Source organism: Ranitomeya imitator, chromosome 4 (genome assembly GCF_032444005.1).
Source record: "Ranitomeya imitator isolate aRanImi1 chromosome 4, aRanImi1.pri, whole genome shotgun sequence".
NCBI classification, from domain to species: domain Eukaryota; kingdom Metazoa; phylum Chordata; class Amphibia; order Anura; family Dendrobatidae; genus Ranitomeya; species Ranitomeya imitator.
The window spans coordinates 117,500,465-117,513,611 of record NC_091285.1 but is presented as its reverse complement, the minus strand read 5'-3'; the positions used below and the strand labels follow the sequence as shown (position 1 = coordinate 117,513,611).

Genomic DNA, 13,147 nt, shown 5'->3' with positions numbered 1-13,147 from the left:
CTTGTTCCTGACTGGGAGCATCCACTGACGACTCGCTGCTTTTAGATTTCAAACCTTCTGAAGAGGAGGCGAAAGAGCTAGAGGCTGAGTCAGCAAAGAAAGTCAAAACTTTTTCCTGCTGCTCCGGCTTTAAAACCTGTTTTCCTACTCCCAGATATGGAAGCCTTCGAGGCTTTGTGTAGCCAGACGATAATGCTGGCTCAACACCTCGAGCCTTTGGTGCTATTTTGCTTTTCCCACTACCACCAGATGCTCCTCCACCACCACCACCACCATCAGTACCAGCTGGCAATGACTGCCCATGGCCTCTTCCACCAGACTTCCTCATTTTTGGAAAAATCTAACCAAAATAACAACCATTATATGGTACTGTGAAACAAGGTAGAAGGTATATATAAACTTGTGGAGAATTTAAATCTCCCTTTATTTGGGGGGAGACTGCACCAAAACTCAGGCCCAGTCACACTACACAATGTAAGTGGCAGAAGGTGGCTGGAAGATGTACGACAAACTAACACAACTGTGACGTAGATCCACTTAGTGCCAATTTAAATCTCCCTTTTTTTGTGGGGAGACTGCACCAAAACTCAGGCCCAGTGTATTACAATACACAATGTAAGTGGCAGAACGTGGCTGGAAAATGTACGACAAACTAACAGAACTGTGACGTAGATCCATTTAGTGCCAATTTAAATCTCCCTTTTTTGGGGGAGAGACTGCACCAAAACTCAGGCCCAGTGTATTACACTACACAATGTAAGTGGCAGAACGTGGCTGGAAGATGTACGACAAACTAACACAACTGTGACGTAGATTCACTTAGTGCCAATTTAAATCTCCTTTTTTTTGGGGGGGGAGACTGCAACAAAACTCAGGCCCAGTGTATTACACTACACAATGTAAGTGGCAGAACGTGGCTGAAAGATGTACGACAAACTAACACAACTGTGACATAGATTCACTTAGTGCCAATTTAAATCTCCTTTTTTGGGGGAGGAGACTGCAACAAAACTCAGGCCCAGTGTATTACACTACACAATGTAAATGGCAGAACGTGGCTGGAAGATGTACGACAAACCAACAGAACTGTGACGTAGATCCACTTAGTGCCAATTTAAATCTCCCTTTGTTAGGTGTCAAGTTCCCGCCTCTGCACAGGGGGAATCTCGAACCATCTCTGCTGCGGTCTCCCATTCTTCTCCAGCCACAGTGGAGTCTGCTCAGCGGAGACGTCGGTCCCAGCGTCTTGCTCAGTCTCACTCTGTGCATAGGGTTACTGCTGCTTTTCCAGCTTCTGCCATTGAAGCCAGTGCTGGGCAGCTGCGAGCAGATGCTTCTGGTCTAAGTCCTACTTTGCACACACTGAGCATGCCCAGGGCAAGATCTCTCAGTGGAGATCTAGGGTCACATGCTCAGGTACTGCAGCAATTCCATTGGTCCTTCTTTGAAAGGTCCTATACGTGCTGCAGCTATTTAAGGCTCGCATGGCCGCACGGCCATGCGCTAGTGTACATTTGCATACATGTGTTTGTTGTGAGTGCAAGTCGTCCTTGGATACCCCTACCCTATTGTATGATTGTTCGCATAAGGTGTATGGTTGCTATCTAGCGCCCGACTAACCTCACTACGTCTAACACACAATACAACGTCTAATTGCTGTGACCGCCAGTGCGGCGCCGTGCGCCTTCACAGCGCTTTCCTGTCCCAAGCCTGGGTGGTTAGTGGCGTTCGCCAGTGCGGCACTGCATGCACTCTCGTGCTTCTTTATCGTTATTATTTATGTCACTCTGACACCCCAGTAGCGGTGTCGAGCGCATGAGGTCTATGTACTCAAATCCTGTGTCTTGGGATTGAGTTCTGACACTCCTTGCTTGCGCTCTTGGTGCGGTACCGCGGCCCTGTGACGCAACAGGGTTCGCTTCCTTCACACAGGGTGAGGTTAACCCGTGTGTATTCACATTGTACCGCCATATAGTCCGTCATTACTTGGCAGCAGGTTCCATCTCTGCACGGTGGACCCCGGGCTGCGAACGCACCTTAATCTATCTTATTATTTGGTGCGTTCCGCTAGCCCTAACACCCTTTTTTTGGGGGGAGACTGCACCAAAACTCAGGCCCAGTGTATTACAATACACAATGTAAGTGGCAGAACATGGCTGGAAGATGTACGACAAACTAACAGAACTGTGACGTAGATCCACTTAGTGCCAATTTAAATCTCCCTTTTTGGGGGGAGAGACTGCACCAAAACTCAGGCCCAGTGTATTACACTGCACAATGTACGGTAAGTGGCAGAACGTGGCTGGCTGATATACGACAAACTAACAGAACTGTGATGTAGATCCACTTAGTGCCAATTTAAATCTCCCTTTTTGGGGGGGGAGACTGCACCAAAACTCAGGCCCAGTGTATTACACTACACAATGTAAGTGGCAGAACATGACTGGAAGATGTACGACAAACTAACGGAACTGTGACGTAGATTCACTTAGTGCCAATTTAAATCTCCCTTTTTTTTGGGGGGGGGGAGACTGCAACAAAACTGAGGCCCAGTGTATTACACTACACAATGTAAGTGGCAGAACGTGGCTGGAAGATATATAAAAAAAATACAAGGACTGTAGTACAATTTCAATCTCCCTACAATGATCTCAGGACAAGTATGGCAGCAATAAAAAGGACTGCTGCACACAAAAGTGTGGATAAATAAACAAGATAACTGTGCAGAAAGGAGAAACAGGATTTTTGCTTTTAAAAAAGCAGTTGGTTTGCACAGCTGCGTACAAACAGCAATGCAGCTATCAGGGAGCCTTATAGGGCAGCCTAAAAATCTACAGAGCTGATGCACAAAAATATAAACTCCACTGTCCCTGCAAAGAAAAGGTGGTATTAGACAGTGGAAATCGCTACAGCACAAGCAGTTTCTGGGTTAATCTTATCTCCCTAACTATATTCTTCTGATGATGCTGTAGCAACCTCTCCCTATGCTATAATCGGCAGAAGTAAGAAGGCGGTCGGCATGCATGCCCCTTTATGACGCCGCAGAAAGCAAGCCAATCACTGTCATGCCCTTCTCTAAGATGGTGGGGACCGAGACCTATGTCATCATGCTGCCCACACTCTGCATCCTCCTTCATTGGATGAGAAATGGCGCTGAAAACGTCATATGAAACGTGACTTTGGCGCGCTGTTCGCCGACCTCATGGCCTATCCCACAATAGGATCAAGTCGGTTTTCACGAAACCCGACTTTGCAGAAAGTCGGCGACTTTGAATTTGTCCGATCCGTTTCGCTCAATCCTATTAATAACACCACTGGAGTTTTTTTTGTTTTTTTTTCATGGGTTGCCCCTGGCCATCTGGGGGGGTTTTACCCTTTTTTTTGGATCAAATTTGTACCAGGCACATTATCTTTGAGGGCCCTGTCACGGCCTGTCATAAGCGCTGGTGGTCCGGCATTTATTTCCCTCAGTGACGTCACCGCTAATCAGGCCGTGTGACAGACTACCAAGATACACCTCCCTGGACCTTCCTTAGGTGTGCCCCTACCCAACTGGGTTTTTTGCCCCCTTTTGACTACGTTTGGACCTGGCACACCGGGGGTGAGAATTCTGTCAGGGTCCGCTCCATGCGCCATCTTCCTTCATCTCAGTGGCGTTACTGCTAAATAATCAGGCTGTGTCAGAAACCACAACGGAACACCTCCCTGGACCTTTCTTGGGTGTGCCCCTACCCTACCGGGGCGTTTTGCCCCCTTTTAACAGTATTTGCACCTAGCACACCGGGGGGACGCTTCTACCACGGACCGCTCCAGGCACCATCTTCCTCCCCTTCAGTGATGTCATCGCTGCTTGCGATATTCTAGTAAGTGCTCAAATTGCTTCGGAACCACTTCAGAAGACTTTCTTGGGGTTGCCCCTTGTGAACCTGGGGGTCTGGGATCTATTTTGCTTCTGTTTTCTTTGGGCACACCGCTTGGGAAGATCCTGTCAAGGACCGTTGTTTCTATCTACTGGAGGCTGCAGAAGATTACAGCTGCTCTGTCTTTGCATAATATTGACTGATTGCTTGCTTGGTTTCATTGAGGGTGGGGAAGGGGTGGGTATTTTAATGCCTGAACAGGTCTTTTTTGTACATTTCTTTTTAGCAGTTACTTTTAATAAAGTGGGAGTTGGTTGTGATTAATATAATTATAATATATATATAAAAAATAATAGAATAGCTGAATATATTAAACTAGATGGTAGCCCGATTCTAATGCACGGGTATTCTAGAATATGTATGTAGTTTATTTATGAAGATTTTAGAATAATAATAATAATAATTCTGAGGCCCTCCACTATGTTTCTTCAAAGGGACATTGGAGTGCCTCCTTCTAATTTTTGGCATCACTTGCACTTAGTGCATACACTTTACCGGTCTAGGAGACTCACTCCTTAGTAATGGGAAAAAATGCTTTTCTGAGGCTCCACCTTCTAGTTGAGTTGGTCATCCTCCATATCAGGTTGAATAGATGCGATGTGCTCCACTATATTCCCATGGAGGGTTGATGAAATAACAGTCCTGGATGCTGCTACATTAAACTAATAGCTTTTTTCAGAGCTAATTCTAATAGATTCCATTTTCTAATAATGCAGCTATTATTTGCAATTCATGTAGAGTAAGCTGTTGCAGTCTGGATAGCATATTACATGCATCTAGTGGGGGATTATTGCCTTATAAATTATAATTCTTGCTGTTGCAGTAAAAACAATCAAGGTAACATCTATTTTGTTCGCTCTTAATACCGCTGTTAGCTGTATTTAGTGTAGGGATAGGTGTTAGCTATTATCTGCTGAAAAAAGTGTTCATTCTGGTCACATACATCTCTTCCACAGTCCATAACTTCATTGCTTTTTCCATACACTGACAGATTCATGTTTTTTTATGGTGATCTGTATTCAGACATTCATCAAAGCAGGCAATGTTGCTTGCATTCTACCCTTGTTTGTTGCTGCCACGTACAAGAAACAATCTTTTCATGCCACAGTCAAATCCCTTCTATATTCTGCAATGATACCACTCTTATCTGCAATTTCTTTAGGGTAAGCTGTCACAATAGGGATAGGGTATTACAGACATCTAGTCAGGGATTAATACCTTATAAATTGTAATCCTTTCTGCTCCTCTTTTCTATAGACTCATTGACAGATTCGTGGTCAGAACGAAAACAGCTATAACAGTATTATAGACATCTAGTCAGGGATTAATACCTTATAAATTGTAATCCTTTCTGCTCCTCTTTTCTATACACTCATTGACAGATTCGTGTTTTTTTACTGTGACCTGTAATCAGAAATTCACTAAAGCTGGTACGGTTGCCTGCATTCCTCCAGAGTTTGTTGCTGCCATGTACAGGAAAAAATCTTTTCAGCGCCGATTCAAATCCCTTCTACTGTATATTCTTCAGTAATACCGCTCTTATGTACAATTCGTAAGAGCTAATGGTAGGAGACGTTATGCAACTGGAACTGGAATTACCACTTCTGAACTCTCCAGTTCTTTGTTTCCATCCATTTCTGGGTTCTTCTTGAAGTATGTTTGGGGTCAATGTCCTGCTGGAAGACCCATGACTAGTGTTGAGCATTCCGATACCGCAAGTATCGGGTATCGGCCGATACTTGCGGTATCGGAATTCCGATACTGAGATCCGATACTTTTGTGATATCGGGTATCGGTATCGGATCAATAGGGATGTGTAAAATAAAGAATTAAAATAAAAAATATTGATATGCTCACCTCTCCGGCGGCCCCTGGACATCATGCTGCTAACCGGGAGGCTTCTTTGTTTAAAATGCGCGCCTTTAGGACCTGGGAATGACGTCCCGGGTACTGATTGGTCGCGTGCCGGTCACATGGGCGGCACGCGACCAATCAGTACCCGGGACGTCATTCCCAGGTCCTAAAGGCGCGCATTTTAAACAAAGAAGCCTCCCGGTTAGCAGCATGATGTCCAGGGGCCGCCGGAGAGGTGAGCATATCAATATTTTTTATTTTAATTCTTTATTTTACACATCCCTATGGATCCCAGGGCCTGAAGGAGAGTTTCCTCTCCTTCAGACCCTGGGAACCATGAGAATACCTTCCGATACTTGATGTCCCATTGACTTGTATTGGTATCGGATATCGGTATCGGCGATATCCGATATTTTTCGGGAATTGGCCGATACTATCCGATACCGATACTTTCAAGTATCGGACGGTATCGCTCAACACTACCCATGACCTAGGATGGAATCCCACCCTTCTGACATGGTGCACTACATTGCTACCTAATTCCTTTGGGAATCTTCACATTTCATGATACTTTGCACACAGTCAAGGCACCTAGTGCCAACGGCAACAAAACCACCCCAAAACGTCTTTAAACCTCCACCATATTTGACCGTAACAACTGTGTTCTTTTAATTGTAGACCTCATTCCATTTACTGTAAACAGTAGAATAGTGTGCTTTACCATAAAGCGCTATCTTGGTCTCATCTCTCCACAAGATGACTACTGACCCTCTCAAAATAGTGAGGGCCACCTTCCCTTTGGGGGACGCTGGAAAAATGTTTGTTTCCCATTGACTTCCATTAAACTCGTAACTTAGGTCAAACACCTGAGCATTACGATTTGCTTGATTCAAGTAATGAGCATGTTAGTGCTCACTCATCACTAGTATCTATCTATTGTATCTATCCACTATCTATTGTATTATATTTATCTACTCTATTGTGTCAATCAGCTCTATCAATTGTATATTTTTTTCTGTATATAACCACTGTTTTGTATCTATCTACTCTATCTCTTGCATCTTTCTACTGTATCTATCCATTCTACTGTATCTAGCTTCAGTATCTATCATAGTAACATAGTAACATAGTTAGTAAGGCCGAAAAAATACATTTGTCCATCCAGTTCAGCCTATATTCCATCATAATAAATCCCCAGATCTACGTCCTTCTACAGAACCTAATAATTGTATGATACAATATTGTTCTGCTCCAGGAAGACATCCAGGCCTTTCTTGAACCCCTCGACTGAGTTCGCCATCACCACCTCCTCAGGCAAGCAATTCCAGATTCTCACTGCCCTAACAGTAAAGAATCCTCTTCTATGTTGGTGGAAAAACCTTCTATCCTCCAGACGCAAAGAATGCCCCCTTGTGCCCGTCACTTTCCTTGGTATAAACAGATCCTCAGCGAGATATTTGTATTGTCCCCTTATATACTTATACATGGTTATTAGATCGCCCCTCAGTCGTCTTTTTTCTAGACTAAATAATCCTAATTTCGCTAATCTATCTGGGTATTGTAGTTCTCCCATCCCCTTTATTAATTTTGTTGCCCTCCTTTGTACTCTCTCTAGTTCCATTATATCCTTCCTGAGAACCGGTGCCCACTTTCTCTTGAATCAATCCACTATCTATTGTAGCTATCTACTCTATCTATTGTATCTTTCTCCTATATCTATGCATTCTATTTTTTTTCTAGCTTCTGTATCTAGCCACCATTTTGTGTATGTATCTATTGGAACTATCCACTCTATATATTGTATCAATCCAATCTATTATTTTATCTATCTACTGTATCTATCTACTATTGTCTTTTTCTACTGTATCTATATATTGTATCTTTCCTTTTCTACTGTATCTATATATTGTATCTTTCCAATCTGTTATTGTAGCTCTCTGCTGTATTTATTCATCATCTATTGTTTTTTTCTACTGTACCTATCCATTCTGCTGTTTCTATCTATTGTATCTTTCTATTGAATCTATCCACTATCTATTGTATCTTTTTACTGTATCTATCCACTCTGTTGTAGTTATCTATCAATTGTATCTATTTTCAATACTTACTGTATCTAACCACCATCTATTGTATCTTCCATTCTATTGTATCTAGCTTCTGAAAATCTATCTATTATCTATTGTTTCTACTATATCTATCCACTACGTATTCTTACCTTCTACCGTATCTATCCAATATCTGTTGTATCTTTGTACAATACCTAACTACTATCCATTGTTTCTATCTACTGTATCTATCCACTATCTATTGTATCTTTCTACTGTATCTATCCACTATCTAATGTATCTTTCTACTGAAACTATCCACTATCTATTGTTTCTATCTACTGTATCTATCGACTACCTACTGTATCTTTCTACTGTATCTATCCATTATCTATTGTATCTATCCACTACCGTATGTATCTACTACTGTATGTATATCCACTCTCTAGTGTATCTTTCTACTGTATCTAGCTATGATCTATAGTATATATTTATTGTATACTATTCAATCTACTATATCTATCCACTCTCTATAATATCTATCTTATGTATCTTATTCACTCTATCTACTGTATCTATCCACTCAATTATGTCTACTGTATCTATCTGTATTTACTATATCTATCCACTAATTGTTATCTAACTACTGTATCTATTCACTATCTATTGTATCTATACACTTTATTGTATCTATCCATTGTATCAATCCATTTTATTGAATCTAGAATCTGTATATATCCACTATCTATTCTTTCCGTCTACTGTATCTAAACACTCTATTTTAGCTTTTTACTGTATCTATCTACAATATTGTTTATAGCTGCTGTACATATGCACTCTAGTGTATTTATCTATACTGTATCTTTACATTCTGTAACATCTATCTACTCTATCTGCACTGTGTGCAGAATTATTAGGCAAGTTGAATTTTGATCACATGATACTTTTTATACATGTTGTCCTACTCTAAGCTGTTCAGGCTTGAGAGCCAATAACGAATTAAGTAAATCAGGTGATGTGCATCTCTGTAATGAGGAGGGGTGTCGTCTAATGACATCAAAACCCTATATATGGTGTGCTTAATTACTAGGTAACTCCCTTTCCTTTGGAAAAATGGGTCAGAAGGGAGATTTGACGGGCTCTGAAAAGTCCAACATTGTAAGATGTCTTGCAGAGGGATGCAGCAGTCCTGAAGTTGCCAAACTTTTGAAGCATGATCACCGAACAATCAAGCGTTTTATGGCAAATAGCCAACAGGGTCGCAAGAAGCGTGTTGGGCAAAAAAGGTGCAAAATAACTGCCCATGAATTGAGGAAAATCAAGCGTGAAGCTGCCAAGATGCCATTTGCCACCAGTTTTGCCATATTTCAGAGCTGCAACGTTACTGGATTAACAAAAAGCACCAGGTATGCGATACTCAGGGACATGGCCAAGGTAAGGAAAGCTGAAAAATGACCACCTTTGAACAAGAAACATAAGATAAAATGTCAAGACTGTGCCAAGAAATATCTTAAGACTGACTTTTCAAAGGTTTTATGGACTGATGAAATGAGAGGGACTCTTGATGGGCCAGATGGATGGGCCAGAGGCTGGATCAGTAAAGATCAGAGAGCTCCACTCCGACTCAGACGCCAGCAAAGTGGAGGTGGGGTACTGGTATGAGCTGGTATCATCAAAGATGAACTTGTGGGACCTTTTTGGGTTGAGGATGGAGTGAAGCTCAACTCCCAGACCTACAGCCAGTTTCTGGAAGGCAATGTCTTCAAGCAGTGGTACTGGAAGAAGTGGGTATTGTTCAAGAAAAACATGATTTTCATGCAGGACAATGCTCCATCACATGCCTCCAACTACTCCACAGCGTGGCTGGTCATTAAAGGTCTCAAAAAAGAAAAGTAATGACATGGCCCCCTTGTTCACCTGATCTGAAACCCATAGAGAACCTGTGGTCCCTCATAAAATCTACAGGGAGGGAAAACAGAACACCTCTCGGAACAGTGTCTGGAAGGCTGTGGTGGCTGCTGCACGCAATGTTGATCGTAAACAGATCAAGCAACTGCCAGAATCTATGGATGGAAGGCTGTTGAGTGTCATCATAAAGAAAGGTGGCTATATTGTTCACTAATTTTGGGGGGGGGTTGTTTTTGCATGTCAGAAATGTTTATTTCTAAATTTTGTGCAGTGATATTGGTTTACCTGGTGCAAATAAACAAGTGAGATGGGAATATATCTGGTTTTTATTAAGTTGGCTAATAATTCTGCATAGTAATAGTTACCTGCACAAACAGATATCCTCCTAAGATAGCAAAATCTAAAAAAAAAAACACTCCAACGTCCAAAAATATTAAGCTTTGATATTTATGAATCTTTTGGGTTGATTGAGAACATAGTTGTTGATCAATAATACAAATAAACCTCTAAAATACAACTTGCCTAATAATTCTGCACAAAGTATACTCTACTGTATTGTATCTCTCTAATGTATCTTTCAAGTCTGCTGTATCTATCTATTGTCTATCCACTTTACTGTACAGTATCTATTATATCTTTGTTCTGTGTATCTATTTACTGTATCAATCAAGTCTATTGTGTTTATCCCCTATCTATTATATCTAAATACAGATTATATCCACAATCTATTGGATCTATCAACTCTATTATAGCTAGCTGTATCTTTTCCATAGACATCATGTAAGCTACAGTACCCTTAGTAACAGCTATTTTGCTAATTTCTAGTAGGGAATTAATTGAATTGTATACCTTTTTCTTTAGTTGAACTAAACACAAAAGCTGAAAACAATTTTTATTCAATTACATGTTGCTATTAAACCAGAATTGAACAATGTTTATTTCCTACTGAGTTTTATTTTACTGAATGTCTTGTTGGTGCTTGCGCTGGAGTTTTTAATGCAGGCAAGAGTGAAATGTATTGGATTTTTAAAGTATACAGTACAGTACATAGTTGATATGGCTGCCTAATGTTCATTTAAGATGCATCCAACCAAGCATAGCTGTGGCTGATGGAAGATCAATTTTCAGGCATGGATTCATTTTATCATCAATGCAGACCGCAGTCATCTAGTCCTGATCTCTATCTTTTATGCTTATCTTCTTCCTTTCTTCAACCAGATGGCTGCCCTGATCTGTGCAATGGCAATGGGAGATGCACACTTGGTCAGAACAGCTGGCAGTGTATCTGCCAGACCGGCTGGAGAGGGTCTGGATGCAATGTTGCCATGGAAACTTCTTGTGCTGATAACAAGGATAATGAGGGAGGTGAGCAAAAGTCTTCCATTTAAAATCCCTAAAGAACAGAAGGTTATATATTCACTTTAGATGAGAGTGATTTACTGACAAAAATCGCCTACATTTTCAAAAATACTGATATACAAAAGAATTTGGTAAATATATCACAGTTATGAAAATTGTACCATAATAATTAAATCTCTACTAGTTTATTGATTTCTAACAGTATACTCTTTTATACACCCTCACATGTGATTTAAAGAGATTGTCCCGGATTAGAAAAGGGGTTCATTTTTGTTTTCAGAAATAGCTCATTTGGCATTTCACCTCATGTCCATTCTAGTCTATATGACTGAACTGCAATTATGAGCAAATCCCAGATAACCCTTCTAAGACAATATTTCATCTGAGTTCAGGGTCATTTTGTCACTTGCACACAAGACAGTTTACCCCTTAGGTGTTGTACTTAATAGCAACAATAGCATTTAGCGGTTAGACTTGGGTGAAAGACTTGGTCACTCCATCCCTCCCTTCCCATCACCCAAGGCTGGTTCCGCTATATGTTTCCAGAGATATTATCCTTTTTATTCCGTGATCTTTTTTATAGTCTTTACCAATGAGTAATAATGCAAAGCAGCCTAAAAACATGACCACAGCGAATTATGTGGGTAATAGCCACTTACAGGGGTTTCCCCACCAACAAAGTACAGTTTGATCAATAGATCTTGGGATAAAAATATGTTCCACAATTAGACCTGTTTATATAAATGTCCCTGTGCTGAGATAATCTTAAAAATGTACCCCTGCTGTGTATTGTGCAATGGCTGGGTCTGACCTTACAGGAGCATGGTCTGTTCATACCACAGCTCCTGGGAAGGGGAGGAAGAAAAAGAGAGTATACTGACATCACAGCAGGGGATCACAGCTGATTCTTTCTGTGAAGTAAAACATTTGCTGTTTAGTTTTATACATATGTTTTGCCTCACAGAAAGAATCACCTGTGATTTATTGCTGTCCTGTTCAGTCTGTATACTGCATCCTGTTTGCATACTGTCCTATATATATATAGGACAGTATACTGTACTTGATGCTGTCCTGTCCGTATGCTGCATCTTGTCTGTATGCTGTACTGTCTATATACTGTATTTAATCCTGTCCTTTCCTGTCTGCATGCTCTTTATTGTTTCCCCCCTAGTCGAACATACATGGCTGAAAACATACGGCCAGTGTTTGATAAATGCTGTACACTGTCAGGTTACATTTAGGCAAACCTACACGAATGGGCTTCATTGAACCTGTAGTATCACAAAATCATGTACCCAATGCACTTGTCCTTCATATTACTTGCATAACAATGCAGTGCAATTAAGAAGTATTACAATATACTGTATAAGAATTCAAGCAATCATTGGTTTAAGTTCGCTAATTGCTGCCTAAAATTATAAAAAACGTTTTTAAAAAAATATATATATATAAAAAAAAAACATTACATGACCTCAATTTGGTAGACATAAAAAAAATCTAAACAAGAAAAATAAAATATTTTTGGCGAATAGTTCTGTCTGTAAGTGTTGAAACTATTAATATTATATACATATACAGACCAAAAGTTTGGACACACCTTCTCATTTAAAGATTTTTCTGTATTTTCATGACTATGAAAATTGTACATTCACACTGAAGACATCAAAACTATGAAATAACACATGTGGAATTATACACGTAACAAAAAAAAGTGTGAAACAACTGAAATTATGTCTTATATTCTAGGTTCTTCAAAGTAGCCACCTTTTGCTTTGATGACTGCTTTGCACACTCTTGGCATTCTCTTCTTTCTTCCCAAATTAAGGTTTAGCTTATTGCAATATAGTTTAGTATAAACTTACAAATTTGGTTCATCTATTTAATATCTTAATGAACAGTAATAGCCTAATATGTACAAAAGAAATGAAATGTTTGTATGAAAAAAAGGTCATTCTTGTCAATAATTATAAGTACAATTAACTAACTTGAGTGTCATAATCTTCCATGCAGAAATAGATATAGGGCTTTGATTTTGTTTATGTTAGAAGCAGAAAAGATCAG

General features: G+C 40.3%; 1 protein-coding gene across 4 annotated transcripts in view; it reads left to right on the top strand.

Annotated features, from left to right (window-relative positions):
* TENM2 (teneurin transmembrane protein 2) overlaps window positions 1-13,147 on the top strand; it is a 3,136,407-nt gene that overhangs the window by 2,162,482 nt on the left and 960,778 nt on the right. For all 4 annotated transcript variants that reach the window (XM_069763919.1, XM_069763918.1, XM_069763915.1 and 1 more), the window contains one exon: window positions 10,946-11,092. In XM_069763919.1, coding sequence (XP_069620020.1) covers window positions 10,946-11,092 — 147 coding nt within the window. The remainder of the gene's footprint in view (window positions 1-10,945; window positions 11,093-13,147) is intronic.